This window comes from Heteronotia binoei, chromosome 5, assembly GCF_032191835.1.
Source record: "Heteronotia binoei isolate CCM8104 ecotype False Entrance Well chromosome 5, APGP_CSIRO_Hbin_v1, whole genome shotgun sequence".
NCBI lineage: Eukaryota > Metazoa > Chordata > Lepidosauria > Squamata > Gekkonidae > Heteronotia > Heteronotia binoei.
Genome location: NC_083227.1, coordinates 24,177,277 through 24,192,710, shown reverse-complemented (window position 1 = coordinate 24,192,710; position 15,434 = coordinate 24,177,277). Strand labels below are relative to the sequence as shown.

General features: G+C 45.7%; 2 protein-coding genes across 4 annotated transcripts in view; one reads left to right on the top strand and one right to left on the bottom strand.

Moving 5' to 3' along the window:
* LOC132571165 (zinc finger protein ZFP2-like) overlaps nucleotides 1–15,434 on the bottom strand; it is a 475,317-nt gene that overhangs the window by 127,204 nt on the left and 332,679 nt on the right. The window lies entirely within an intron of this gene.
* Nucleotides 9,089–15,202, top strand: LOC132571216 (zinc finger and SCAN domain-containing protein 30-like). Its single transcript, XM_060237937.1, is given in 6 exon segments — nucleotides 9,089–9,887; nucleotides 11,015–11,126; nucleotides 12,609–12,611; nucleotides 13,680–14,096; nucleotides 14,271–14,791; nucleotides 14,793–15,202. Coding segments are annotated over 6 exon segments (1,869 nt in total). The 5' UTR covers nucleotides 9,089–9,170; the 3' UTR covers nucleotides 14,892–15,202.

Genomic DNA, 15,434 nt, shown 5'->3' with positions numbered 1-15,434 from the left:
TTTGTGATCCATCCTGAGCCCACTTGCAGGGAGGGTGGAATATAAAGTTAAATAAATAAATTAAAGGAAAAAGAAAAAGGAGGAGGATTCTTCAGGATTCAAGATCAGCTCATCCATTTTTCATCACCAAGATACCCACAGGCAAGAAACCTGTGAAGAGTTTTTGACACCTAATGAAGAAGAAGACCGCAGATTCATACCCCACCCTTCTCTCTGAATCAGAGTCTCAGAGGGCTTACAATCTCCTTCCCCCACAACAGACACCTTGCGAGGTGGGTGGGGCTGAGGGGGCTCTCTCAGAAGCTGCCCTTTCAAGGACAACTCCTGAGAGAGCTATGGCTGACCCAAGGCCATTCTAGCAGCTGCAAGTGGAGGAGTGGGGAATCAAACCTGGTTCTCCCAGACAAGAGTCTGCGCACTTAACCACTACACCAAACTGAAATGAACAGCTTTTGATACCTTAACATTTCTGAACAAATCCACACAAAAGCCCTCTATCCACAATCCCTCTACAAATTGACTGAACTTATGGAGAATGGATACAGGACCACCTACACAAATACTCACATGTATGCTCCCACCCTACAACGGTGGACACTGCTTTCTGCATGTTCCTGAAAGCAGGAAGGTAGGGAACATACCAGTGGGTGTTTCCTCTATGTGGGAATGCTGTGCTCATGATGACATTGCAGAGCTAGAAGAAGTACAGAGGACGGCAACCAAAATGATTAAGGGGTTAGAGCACCTTCCGTACGAGGAAAGGCTGCGGAGTCTGGGTCTTACCAGTTTGGAAAACATAACTGGGAGACCACAATACCTGATCCCCTCGTCTGATGAAGTGTGCTTAGAGAGCACACGTTTTTAATAAAACTTGGTTGTTCTTAAAGGTGCAGCTTGACTCCTGCTTTGTATAACTAAGAGGCGACATAAGAGGTTTATAAAATTATGTGTGGTATGTGGAGACAGTTGATAAGGAGAACTTTTTTTCTCTCTCTCCCCAAACAGTAGAACTTGAGGGTTATATAATGAAGCTAATGGGCAGCAGATTTAGGAAAATCAACAGAAACTACTACTTTACTCAGAGAGTGATTAAAATGTGGCATTCGCTGCCACGGGATGTAGCGATGGCCACAGGAATAAACAGCTTTAAGGAGGGATTAGACAGACTTATCCTCCATGGATATCACTGGCCACTAGCCATGGTGACTGAGGGGAGCCCTGACATTCAGAGGAACTGAACTCCTTCTTCCAAATCTAAAATGGATTGGAAAAGATGTTCATAAACTCACAGGAGTTTGTCACTATTACTGGCATTGATTGCCTGGGGGAGGCACCAACCCCCCCTCCCCCAGCAAAAGCCAGGGAAGGTCCAAGCCCCATCCCCCCAGTTTATTGCTATGGTCTAACCTTCTGGCCTGCTCTGCTTGCAATATTGTTAAGAATTGTCTATTCCCCAAATGGTGTAGTGTATGACACCCCTCTTTTTGGTGCATCCCCCATGCATGTTCAGAGTGCACTCGTGTGTATCCAGGTAAAATTAAATTAGGGATTCTTGCCTCTTGTATACCGACAGTCCAGAATTTGATAGTAGCCCTTCACTATGGGCATGGGGAGGTTCCCAGAAATAAAGCAGACAGCAAACAGAATCAGAGTCTAAATCTTTCTTTGGAAAAATAGATGAAGAAAAGCAGGAGGCACTCGGAGAACTGCAGGCTCTTTCTCTCTCACACACACAGAGAATAAACCTTAACCCTAGCCAGCATAACACCTAAGCAATAAGAGCACCCAACACACTATTTCGCAGAGCCAAGAGCCACCTCAGGGAAGGCCTCAGTCTGTAGGCCCTATTGCTGATCCCCCAGAGGAACTGGTTGGCCCCTACCTGAGACAGGATGCTGGACTAGATGGACTACTGGTCTGATCCTGCAGGATTGTCCTTATGAGCTAGTGATCACCCGGAGGGGGTGAAAGTCCAGCACACTCCTTCCCAGTCCCCACCACGAGAACTGAGTACGTTCAAAGGGGCCAAAGCCCCTAACATATACCTTAATTTTATGAAACAGAGCAGATCTCCCTGTGGGTTGGGGGCTGTACATTGTGGTTTGTGGGAGGTGAATTTCCCAGTCCCCAACTTCCCACCCATTTCCCAGATCCCTTCCTCTTCTATGTACAATCCTTCAGATTTAGGGCTTAATCTAAATTCTGGGGCTCATCACTTTTGCTGCTTACTTTGGGTGGCAAAGCAAAAAAAGATACACGGGAAAAGAGCTTACAATAACCAAACAAACTGTGAATGATTACTAATATTTTCAAATATATATAAGATCAAATTTATATCAACAACAATTTCATAGATCAATTTAGCAGTCTCAGTGAAGTAGGATTTACTTTTGTACATCTTTTGTACCCTCAGTAACCCAAACAACCAGTAATTTTCAGAAATTCATACATATGAACAAATTAGGTTTTTCAGAAAGCTACACAGATAAACTTTATTAGACTCCAAGCTTCTCCTTTAGACAGAAGGCTTAAAATATAGGCAAAAAGGCAAAGCAATTAGATAACAGTACAATTTCAGAATACAGTTGGAAAGCAGTAATTCTATGAAAAGTCTAAGTCCGTATTCCAGGGGCTACACTGTTAGTCTACATTTTCTCGGTTAGAGTCTAAGTCCCAAGTCCCATTTTTTTGGCATGACCAGCATAGAGACAGTCTCCTGTCTCTAGTGCAGTTCAGCACCCTTTCCCATTCTACATTAGAGGCCTCTAACGAGTTAATTTCATGGCTTGACCAGCATAGAGACCCCCTGACTCTCAGCAACTTCTCCCTAAATCCTAGGGTTTATAAAGTTTCCCCTCCAGAAACTGGTATCACTATCACTACAAGACTTAGACTTTTGCTAGAGACCTCTAATATAGAAGGGGACTTAGGTATCCATAGAATTTAATGCTTTAGTACAGGGTTTCCCAAACTTTTCTTTCCTGTGGCCTCGTTATTTTTTCACTTCTCCTTTGTGGCCCACTAAAATTTGGGGGTGGAGCCAGGAGACTTTGGGGGTGAAGCCGGGAGACAGGAATTATGTCATTTCCTGTGGTGTCAAGGGCCAAGTGATGTCACTTCTGGGGCATACAACCAAAACTCCACCTTTTCCTGTGATGTCACTTCCAGGGCACTCCCCCAAACCTGCCTCTTCTTCTGAAGTAAATTCATTTTCAGAAAAATTTCTCTGAAACTCATGCTGAGCCAAAATGGGGGTGGAAAGTGGGTGGTCCTCTTTCCACCCCCACACCTGCATGCACCTATATGCTTGTGTGTTCTTCTCCAGCTTTCAAGCACTCCTAATGCCCATGTTCAATTTCCTGCACCACCTACACATCCCTTCCTCAACAGCGCTGGCCAGTGTATGCAGTTGGGAGTGCTGTTACCATTGCCATCAGGAATGCCAGCACTGTGTACCACCCACACAGGGCCCTGGCAGCTGCTCTACCTCAAAATATGCTGACACATTTCGTAGGCCCTTCCTTTAGCTGCTACTACTGGAACCCTGCCTCAAGCTAAATCTTTCGACAGCTATTTTTCATACTTTTCTTTGGTTGAAGCACTGGAAAATTGCTGTGAAAGGTAGCAGAGAATTGTACTGCAATTAATGAATTAATTTCAAGTTATATTAGGCTTCCCAACCCCCCCGCCCTGGCGGGGGACTCCAGAATTTATAGCCTCCTCCCCCGGTCTCCAAAAGTCCAGAAGCGGGGGGGGAGGGGGGGGAACTTCATGCCACTCTCCCGGAGAGAGCCTGCCTGATTCCCTGCACCCACCGAAGGCTCGGCACTGAAGTCCAGTCCTCACCCAGGCATGCTAAGCAAGAGCCGAAAAAGAAGGGAAGGGAGGGGGTGTGTGTGTGTGTCCTGTCCTGTTAGTAAGGAAGATTTGTAGAGGTGGTTGGTGTGTAAATAAACATTCCTTCCAGGCACAGAGAGAGGGAGATCTAGCAAATATTTTCTCGTCACACAAACCTGCCCTGTGCCTTCACTGCAGAACAGAAAGGCATGAGGTGTTCTTGATGAGATTTTGAATGATGCATGAACTGATAAACTGCCTTGCCCTCAACTTGTCAGCAGCAACTTCTGCAGAACTTTGCAGTAGAATACTTATTGAGAACTTTTGGGGTTGTTTTGCCTTTAAGAAGAAAAGCCTCTCTTCCAGAACAGGAAGTGCAGGCAAGGAGTAGTCTTCTGACGCTGTTTTGCTCTGCGACTAAGGTGCTTTCTAAAGCTTGATTTTAAATGATTTAAGGTATCGGTTTAGAGTGCTTAAGTTTTCGTTTTATGTGCTTCTCAGCCGGGCTGGCTAAGCGCAGTCCCAGCCTTGTGTTCTTGTGGAGACTGTTTATTTTTTCATTGTCTTATCTGATTTATTGCCTCCTCTGCTTTTATTGCCTTTGGCTACCCCATGTTCAGCTTAACTTTGGTATATGCTGGCCCGGGTGTCTGGAACATTCTGAAGAAATTTGTCTTAATTTTTAAAACCTTGCTAAAACTTTGAACCCAGTGGCACCTTTAAGACCAACAAAGTTTAATTCAAGGTATATTTTTCATGTGCAAGCATACTTATTCAACTGATTTGCAGATTACAGAAGTCATTTTCACTTGAGAAAATGGGTGTTAAAACTAACCTATTTTTATTTGCTAGCATTGTTTAGCTGAGTTAATTATCCTGCTCTCCTTCCCCCCCCCCTTAAGATATAGCAGGTTTTTTATCACAACAAACACACCAAACAAACCAATCCTATAACGACTGGGGGGAGGGATTTTCCAGGTAAAGATCAGATAGTTTGACAGGAATTGTATTTTTTGTGAAAAGGAAGCAATATAGTTTATTGCATTATGAATATGTTGGTTCTAGATGACTTTTAAACATATTTTGAGCAATGTTTCCTCTAAGCTGAGTTAGTGTGAGCTAGTTCAGTTTTTAGTTTCCAGCTCACACATTTTGGTCTTAGCTCAGGAAAAATGGCCCCACATGAAACTAATTTATGCAGGAGTTCATGACTTCAATGCCAATAGCTTACAAAGTAGATTTTTTGCTCACATGACCCCACAGTTTAGAGGGAACATTGCTTCTGAGTCTCAGGTGTTCTAAATGCAGTACTGCAGATATTGTTTTGATATTGTGTTCTTTTCTAATCCCACTAAATGAAAAGATGAATAACTGATACTTGAAAGTATTTCCTGGAATTATGGCATATCTCCAGATTACAAAGTCAATTTCTGCTGGAGAAAATGGATGCTTTGGAGGGTGGACTTTGGGAGCATTGTAATCCACTAAATTCCGTGTCCTCCCCAGGCTCCACCTCCAAGTCTCCAGGAATACCCCAACCTGGAGCTGGCAACCCTACTCCTGCCTCTGGTCAGTGACCGGTCCTGGCAACCCTAGAGCTATTCTATTACATGATGGTAACCAGAGCTGCTTATTAGGATTTTTGGTAGGGGTGATATATGCAAACCTCCACTCCCAATTGCTAGACATAGAGGAGGACATAATATGCTCTAGTGTGCATATAAGAATTTTCTCTGCTGTGAATTATCTTAAGCTTCCAAATTGCCAAGTTCCTGAAGCATAAAGAGCTACAAATTCTTTTTTGTGGCAAAGAGAATGCAACTGAGAAATACCTGACCACAGAATTACCAGAGGTATGATAGAGCTACTTAGGCTTGTAATTGTGTTTGACCTGAGAAGACAGCAGTAACTAAGTCTTACTAGGTTGGGAATGGCTTCCACTGTTTAAGAGGGAAGCCCATATCTGTTTTGAATTAAGTGACATTATTTAGCAAGCTTTCATCCAAATTTGTCAATTAGAATCTTATCATTTGAATTGAGTCTAGCACTAAAGTCTCTCTCTCCCCCCCCCTTTAGAATCGGGTGTGCTGGAGTATCTAATAAAAGTTCTTCAATAAAAAATTCAGATTAATTACAGCACCTTGCTATATCTGATCATTTTTGCTGGGGAGGGATATATACATTTAGTATTAGAAGAGACCCCATTTTGAAGTGTAGGAGGATAGCCATTGCCCATGGGTTTGAATTTTTTAGATGGACGCATTCAATTTAAGTGATGTAGAAATTAGGATTCCTAAACCCCCATGAAGGGTTTTAGAGGTGGGGTTTGATGCAGTGTGCTGGAAGTGATATAGAGGAGTGAAGCTCAGGAAGTGACATCACTTGACCTTTGACTTGGAAGTGATGTCACTTCCTTGCTCCTGGCTCCACCCCCAAAGTCTCCTGGCTCCACCCCCAAAGTCCCCAGATATTTCTTAAATTGGACTTGGCAACCCTAGTCTGAACTCTGCTCATGACCTGAGTTCAATCCTGGCGGAAGCTGGGTTTTCAGGTAGCTGGCTCGAGGTTGACTCAGCCTTCCATCCTTCCGAGGTCTGTCAAATGAGTCCCCAGCTTGCTGGGGGGAAAGCGTAGATGACTGGGGAAGGCAATGGCAAACCACCCTGTAAAAAGTCTGCTATGAAAACGTCGTGATGTGACGTCACCCCAGAGTCGGAAACAACTGGCGCTTGCACAGGAGACCTTTCCTTTCCAAACTTCTTGTACTGATTTAGTAACATAACATGCATCAATAACAATAAAACTGTACTATTTTTTAAATTTCTGGAATTTAAAAGTATTAATGTCTTCATATTCTGTCAGTACTCAGCGTTAGAGAAGGATCTGCAGACTGCAACACCCTGTGCTACCATAGAGGGCTGCCAGACTCACAGCAGGGGTGGGGGAGACCTTGCTTTTGCCTAGCGCTTCCCTACTTCAGGCCAGCAGGCTAGCAGGAGGAAATCCCACCCCCAGCTGGCCCAAGAGGTGATGGGATGACCTGGAAGTGGAATCATCACACTGCCAATGTTGCGTGATGCTTTAGATTTTTGTAGGGTTGCCAATCCCCAGGTGGGGGCAGGGGATCCCCGGTTTGGAGACCCTCCCCCCCGCTTCAGGGTCGTCAGAAAGCGGGGGGAGGGAAGGGGAATGTCTGCTGGGAACTCTGTTATTCCGTATGGAGATTTATTCCCATAGAAAATCATGGATAATTGATCTGCGGGTATCTGGGGCTCTGGGGGGGACTGTTTTTGGGGTAGAGGCACCAAATTATCAGTATAGCATCTAGTGCCTCTCCCCAAAATACCCCCCAAGTCTCAAAAAGATTGGACCAGGGGTCCAATTCTATGAGCCCCAAAAGAAGGTATCCCTAGCCTTCATTATTTCTTATGGAAGGAAGGCGTTGAAAAGGTGTGCCGTCCCTTTAAATGTGATGGTCAAACTCCCTTTGGAATTCAATTATGCTTCACAGCCTTGATCTTGGCTTCACCCCTAATGTCTCCTGGCTCCACCCCCAATGTCTCCTGGCTCCACCCCCAAAGTCCCCAGATATTTCTTGAATTGGACTTGGCAACCCTAAGTTATATGTTCATACAAGTTTTTCTGCAGTTTAAAATGGCCATGTTGAATTTGGTTCCTTTATTTAAAGATAAAAAAACTAATTCCTTAAATTACAGAGGGGTTTTTTTTTCCTTTGACTCCCTTGGCTAGAAAAGAGTTAAGAAGTCGACAGAGCTGCGTTGCCTAGAGAGGGGCAAAGGGAGGAAAGAAACCCTGAATACATCTTCCTGAGCACCCGCTTTTCTTGCAAGAGGATACCTGGAAGGGGAAAGGTGTGTGGGGCGGGAAGTGGGGAAACACGCCCCCGGGTTGGGCAGGCCAGGAAGGAGGAAGTCCAGGTGGCGCCCTTCTCTGCTCCCAGGGTGGGCTGCAAGTTCTGGACCCGCCCCCTGGAGCTGAGGATGGAGCTGCAGCAAGAAGCAAGGGGGGATCGAGTTTCCCTCTGGTCCGACGCAGGATTCCCCCGCGGATCCCTGCAGATCCAACCCCTTTTTAAAAGCACAGGAGCGGGGCAGGCTGGACTAGTTGACAGCTCCAGCGGAAATGCGTGTGGGTATCAGTGCAGAATCTGGAATGGCTGAAGAAGGGAGGGGGGGGGGGAGATGGGCCTAGCATGGAGACCTCCCCGGCCCCGGTCTGAGATGCCTCTCGGGAGTCTCTCCCAGCTATGTTGTTTCGGTAGGTTTGGGAACAGGTGCCAAGGACAGACCCAAGGATCTCCTCTGTGCAAAGGATAGGCTCTGCCACTGAACTGCGGCGCCTAGGGTTGCCAGCCTCCAGGTGGGGCCTGGAGATCTCCTGCTTTTACAACTGATCTCCAGCTGGTTGTGACACTACGGAGGAGTGTTTTTAAGGCAGAGTAAAGGAACAAACATCAGCAACAGATAATTAAATAAAAAAGTAAATAAAATAAATAAAAAATAATAATTGATTTTGTATAACCATCATTAACAGCCCTTACTTGAGGAAGAATATCCGAAATGAAGAGTTGAAAAATCCAGAACCTTCATCTTGAACTACTTTGGACTATACTTTTGGATTTTTATGTACCAGTGAAATACCACAGGGAAGTCTCTTGTGACGTCCTGTAATTTTTATTGTTGGTCTGGAAGAGTACTGTTAATTTTTACAGAATTATATAAGTCTGTAAGGTGGTATAAACCAGAGGTGGCCAAACTTGTTTAACATAAGAGCCACATAGAATAAATGTCAGATGTTTGAGAGCCAGGGAGTGAGGGAAGACGGAAGGAAAGAAGGAAGGAAGGAAGGAAGGAAGGAAGGAAGGAAGGAAGGAAGGAAGGAAGGAAGGAAGGAAGGAAGGAAGGAAGGAAGGAAGGAAGGAAGGAAGGAGAGATGGAAATAAATCAGCTTTAACTTTAAATGCATTCTCTAAGCTGCTGGCTGGTTTGGCTTGGAGAAGTGATTTAAAGAGACAAATGCCTTCTCCATGCTGGTTGATGGGCAGTGGGGGCTTTAAGAGCTACATAATATGTGTGAAAGAGCCACATGTGGCTCCCAAGCCAGTTTGGTTACCCCTAAAACAAACAGACATATTGTATAAAAAAATAGAGTATAGAGTATTGTACAAGTGCTGTTTAACGCAGTTGCTGGTATTCTCTCTCTTTCTCATATTTTCCTTTTCTCCAGGGAGAAGCTCAGTGTGGAAGACGAGAACAGATTCTAAAGTTTTCAGTCATGCAGCACCAACTCTGAGTGATTGTTCAGAGTCAGAAATGGAGAAGGAGACTCCCACATGTCCCAAATTAGGGGAAGTATCAGAAGGGAAAGGAGTAGCCCCTCATGTTCTCCAGGCTGGGAGTATCAGGGAAATCCTGCAAAAGAGAACAGGACATCCAATGAATTTTGCAGGGGAGGGATTCGTTTCTCTTGAGGAGTGGGAAGTCCAGTGGCAGGAGTTCCTCAGAACGCTGGAGTCCTCTCACTCTCCATGGGGAATCTCCCCCTTACCAGAGAAACCTTCACCCTGGAATGATGCCAAGACTTTTTTGGCTTCCTTTGAGCAAGTGGCCGAAGCCTGTCAGTGGCCCCAGGAAGAGTGGGCGACCCGACTCCTGCCGGCCCTCAGTGGAGTAGCTGAGCAGGCCTATAACTGTCTGGATGCCAGAGACAGAGAGGATTATGGGAAGGTGAAGGCAGCCATCTTGCGAACAGAAGCCCTGAGTCAGGAGAAGCAGCGTCAGCAGTTCAGGCATTTCTGCTACCAGGAGGCTGAGGGGCCCCGGGGGGCTTACAGCCAACTGCGGGAAATGTGTCATGGGTGGCTGAGAGCGGAGAAACACAGCAAGGAGCAGATCCTGGAGCTCTTGATCCTGGAGCAACTGCTGAGCATCCTGCCCCCGGAGATCCAGAGCCGGGTGAGGGAGAGTGGTCCTGAGAGCTGTTCCCAGGCAGTGGCCCTGGCTGAGGAGTTCTTGAGGCAGGAGAAGCAGGTGAGGTCCTTTTGCTGTGTGCGTCCTGGGTGCCAGAATGTCTGAGATGAAGGACAGGCTGAGATCTCTCTATATATTGTTGGCGGGGGGGGGGGGGGAGAGAAGGGGAATACTAGAGTGTGATGGGAAGGTTTGTTGCCTTGTTTCCAGCTGAATCCAGAGTTTTTGGATTGGGGGGAATTTTCTCTCATTCTGAGAACAAATGTTTGGTCAGTCTCACTGGCAGCCTTTAAGCAACAGCTGGAGGAAAACCTGGGGATGACTGATCCTGTATTGAGCAGGGGGTTGGACTTGATGGCTCTATGGTCCCTCCAACTCTATAGTTCTATGAAGATTCTATGAAGTTTTTGTGATTCTTGACAGCTCAGTGCTTTCTCAGCTCCCCACCCGCACTGTCACATCTTCCAGTAGCACTGACCAAGTTGATTTTAGAAGTATGGCATGGGTTGTTGTTCCCTCTAAGCTGTTGGTGTGTGCTAGCTCACAGTTTTTAGCCTCCAACTCACACATTTTTGTCTTAGCGCAGGAAAAAATGGTCCCAGAGCAAATTAATTTTTGCAGTCGCTCACAACTTTAATGGAAGTAGTTCACAAAGTAGAATTTTTGCTCACAAGACTCCACAGCTTAGAGGAAGTATTGTGAGTGGTCTGTTAGACAGTTTTAATGACTAACTGTGCTGGAATTATGTCTCCTACTATAGAGGAAGTCTAAGGAGATAGAATAGAAATTTGAGGTACTTTCTACTTTTTTTTCCTCCCCTTCTTCTGGAGTGATTCGCACCAATACCTCTCAGGGCTATCTCAGCCCCACTTACCTCACAGGGTTTTCTGTTGTGGGGAGAGAGGGAAGGAGATTGTAAACTGCTCTGAGACTCCAAGTGAAGGGCAGGGTATAAATACAGTCTCTTCTTGGCTTCTTCTTCAGGCTGTGTCAAGTGGGTTTTCTTTTGTAATGTGGAGTTCAGAGTTTCCAGTATTCCTTCATGAAACTCTGTCCTGATTTTTCCCTACTGCACACCAATGAATCTGCTATGCTCTGGGTGGGAGACAGAACCTTCCCCTCTCTTCAGCTCTTCCCTCTTCATCTCTCTGGCACGGCCCTGAAAGGTTCCCCCTCTTCTGTTGTAGGTGCCCTGGGAGGAGGAGGCTGGGAGCACCTCTGAGGCAGGCCAGACTCCATCTGAGAGGCAACTTTTGATGGCTATTGAGGGAGAGGAGATTGGAGAGGCCAGCCCACTGGGTAAGGTAGGAGGGAGAGCTTATGGGGCTTAAAATCCAAGAAGCTCCTTCTGGGGTTGAGCTCAGCTACGGCTCCTTCTCTCTTTTCAAGGGCTTCTCTGTCCTTAGATTCTTTGGAGGCCTGGATATTCTAGGAAGAGTACCGGTAGCATAACAAGAGGCCTGCTGGGAGATGGCCAAGTCACAGTGACACTTTTCTACAGTGGTCAGGCCCTCACCTGGATAACCCAGGCTAGCCAGATCTTGAAAGCTGACTTGGATGGGAGACCACTAAGGAAGTCCAGGGTCGCTATGCAGAGGCAGGCAATGGGAAACCACCTCTGAACATCTCTCACATTTCAAACCGTATAGGGTCACCATAAATCAGCTGTGACTTGACAATGCTTCCCACCATTACAGTGGTCAGCTAAAAGTCTGAGGACCAGGGGTGGAATTCTAGCAGGAGCTCCTTTTCATATTAGGCCACACACCCCTGATGTAGCCAGTCCTCCAAGAGCTTACCGAAAAGAGCCTTGTAAGCTCTTGGAGGACTGGCTACATCAGAGGGGTGTGGCCTAATATGCAAAGTAGCTCCTGCTAGAATTCCACCCCTGCGGAGGACTTTCTGTGTTCTTTGCCCCTCCCCTGATATCTCAGGTTCCTTCAAAAACCTGAAAGGTTCCCTTTGGACTGTCTGGGTTGCTTGATGAGGCTCTGGCTTCTCCTGTTTTTCAGAGGCCAGTATCTCATGCCCCATGGCCCACCTCTGAATATTATGTAAAGCAAAAATCAAAAGAAATACAAAGAGCCATTCTTATTTCTGTTAAAAGTGTACATATAAGGTTGCCAATCTCCAGTGGTAGAGGATCTTCTAGTTTGGAGGCCCTCCCCCCACTTCAGGGTTATCCGAAAGCAGAGTGGGGGAGGAAATGTCTGCTGGGCACTCTATTATACCCTACAGAGACCAGTCCCCATAGGGTATAATGGAGAATCAATCCGTCAGAATCTGGGGCTCTGGGAGGGCTTTTTTAAAGGTAGAGGCACCAAATCTTCAGCATAGCATCTGATGCTTCTCCTCAACCTCCCCCCAAGTTTAAAAAGATTGGACCAGAGGGTCCAATTCTATGAGCCCCCAAAGAAGGTGCCAAAATCCGCCATTATTTCCAATGGAAGGAAGTCGTTTAAAAGGAATGTGATCCTTTTAAATGGGATGGCTAGAAGAACCTCCACTGGAGTTCAATCGTGCTTGTCATAACCTTTCTCCTGGCTTCACCCCCAAAATCCCCAGATATTTCCTGAGTCAGACATGGCAACCCTATGTACATATGGTGAGTTTTGAGAAAGAAAGGGAACGGCAGATGATTAAAAAGTTTCCATTGCAGAGTCAGTCGTGGTAAAATGTGTGTCCAGTGGCTTTGCTTGAGGATCAAAGTTTGAGTCCAGTGGCAGCTTCGAGACCAACAACATTTTTTTCTGTGGCCCCAGAAGGTAGGACCAGAACCAGTGGGTTGAAATTAAATCAGAAGTTTCCAACTCAACATTAGGAAGAACTTCCTGACCATTAGAGCGATTCTTCAGTGGAACAGGCTTCCTCAGAAAGTGGTGGACTCTCCTTCCTTGGACTTTTTTAAACAGATGCTAGATGGCCATCTGACAACAATGAGGATCCTGTGAACTTAGGGGGAGGTGTCTGTGAATCTCTTGCATTGTGCAGGGGGTTGGACTAGATGACCCTGGGGGTCCCTTCCAACTCTATGATCTGTGATTCTAAGGTATAACCTTTTATGTGCAAGCCAACTTTGTGGGTCTTAAAGGTGCCACTGGACTCAGATTTTGTTCTGCTGCTTCCGACCAGCATGGCTGCCCAACTGAATCTTAGTTTGGAGATGAAAGTGATTTTGAGAGAGTAATTGAAATACATTAGGTTTTGTAGAATCTTTTGGGCTCAAGTGCCGTGTTCTACTGGAGAAAGTTTTTCTTCCAGACGTTTCGTTCTCAGCTGCGGAGAACATTCCTCAGTGGCGTTGCAGCCAGAGCAGGCGCTCTGACCTTCTTGGCTGCTGTGCATTGAGTGAGGCCAGGGCTGCTGGAGAGCTGCTATTTCTAGGCTGGAGGGGGTGTGGTGAAAGTTCCAGCAATTAACACAGAACAATGGTCACATTCAACAGCCAGTTTCCTTATCACTACCCTTCCAGGAAGCCCCACCAAACAATGGGCACATCCACAAACCAATTGCCCTCTCAACACACCCCCTCCAGCCTAGAAATAGCAGCTCTCCAGCAGCCCTGGCCTCACTCAATGCACAGCAGCCAAGAAGGTCAGAGCGCCTGCTCCAGCTGCAACGCCACTGAGGATGTTCTCCGCAGCTGAGAACGAAACGTCTGGAAGAAAAACTTTCTCCAGTAGAACACGGCACTTGAGCCCGAAAGATTCTACAAACTCTAATGATGTTACCAGCCGTGAAAACCTGAAATCTTTGATAATTGGAATACACTTCAGGAGTAAGGAGTGATGAATGTGAGACTTGTTTTTGGTTGCATGGCTGCTGGCTGGATCTCTCTCTTTATTCCACCAGGAAGTAAAGTTGAAACTGCCAAGGGATTCCAGGTGCCATCATCAAATAATTCTAAGAAGGAAGAGGCTGCAGAAGACTTCAAGCATCTAGAAGAAACCGAGAGGAAGGAGGGAAGCAGCAGGGTTGAGAGGAGGGATAAACCCCTTCTCTGCCAGGGAGGGGACACTCATAAAATCCCAGTCCAAGAAAAAAGGCCAACCAAAAAACAAAAGAACAAAGGCCTCAGTGCTAACCAGAGAATCTGCCTCAGGAAAAACAAAAACGAAAGTATGGCTTTCGAAAGGACCTTCATTCAGAAGATGAATGTTGTTTCCCAGGAACAAATTTGCATGGGGGAGAAACCATGTAATTGCTTGGACTGTAGAAAGAGCTTCAGTTGCCTAACAACCCTTCCTTCCTATCGAAGAAGTAACTTGGGTGAGAAGCCATATAAAATACTCAAGAGTTTGGAATGATGTAGCAGGCTGTAATATACATTTAATGTACAACAAGAAGAAGCCACTGCAACATGTTGAGTGTGGAAAGAACTTCAGGTGGAGATACAACCTCCTTGCTTGGGTGCTAACAGGATCTCTTTCTTTATTTCCACAGGGGAAGATCAGGAGAATGAGAAATACGAGGGACTGCATCAGTTATCACCAGATAAAGCCATGCCTGAAGAGTTGAAGGGAAACTCCAGGAATCAAGATGAACCAAAGAGGCAGGAGGGATGCAACATGGTTGATGAGAGGGAGGAGGAGGGGATTTCCATGGATTTCTGTGACATCCTTCACATAGTGGAGGAAACGTACAAGTGCTTGGAGTGTGGCATGAACTTTTCAGATCAAACTCAATATAATATTCATTTGCAAGTGCACAGTGAAATGAAGACCCATCAATGCTTGGTGTGTGGAAGGAGCTTCCTTTGCAGAGCAGAGCTCCTTAGGCATCACCGAATCCACACAGGAGAGAAACCTTACAGCTGCTCAGAATGTGGTAAGAGCTATTCACAGAAAACGAACCTTATTCAACACCAAAGAATTCATTCAGGAGAGAAGCCATATAAATGCTTAGAGTGTGGGAAGTGTTTCGGTTGGTATAGCGAACTTCAGCGTCATCAAAGAATCCATACAGGGAGAAACCTTTCCAGTGCTCAGTGTGTGGAAAGAGATTCAGTCGTACTTGTCATCTTCAACAGCATCTGAGAACCCACACGGAAGAGAAACCTTTTGAATGTTCCGAGTGCGGAATGAGCTTCAGCTGGAATGGCAACCTTCAGCGACATCAAAGAACCCACACAGGGGAGAAACCTTTTGGATGCTCAGAGTGTGGAAAGAGGTTCATTCAAAAATCTAGCCTTCAACAACATCAAAGAATCCACATGAAGAGAAACCACATAGATGTTCAGCCTATTATTAGCGCTTCTCTCCTATTTCATGCCTTAAAGACAACTACAGAGTCTCCACAGGTTGAAAATATATGAAGTCTTGGAAAGATCTTGCATCTGTACAGAAAGGTTATCATAACTGTAGAAGACAAAAAAAATCATCTCAGGGAGTAACAGTATAAATACTCAGATCGTGAAAAGAGTTTTAACCATAACTGAAGAAAGCAAAGAAGTATTCTGAGAATGGAAGGGAGATTCAAGACCAGCTCTGCTCTTAGGCACTAATTAATTAAATTAATTATTATATGTTGGTATGTACAGTATAGCCAGGAGATCCTAAGATTGTCTGGCAGCCAAAAGTTCTAGCTCCATTAGCATTATGCACCACT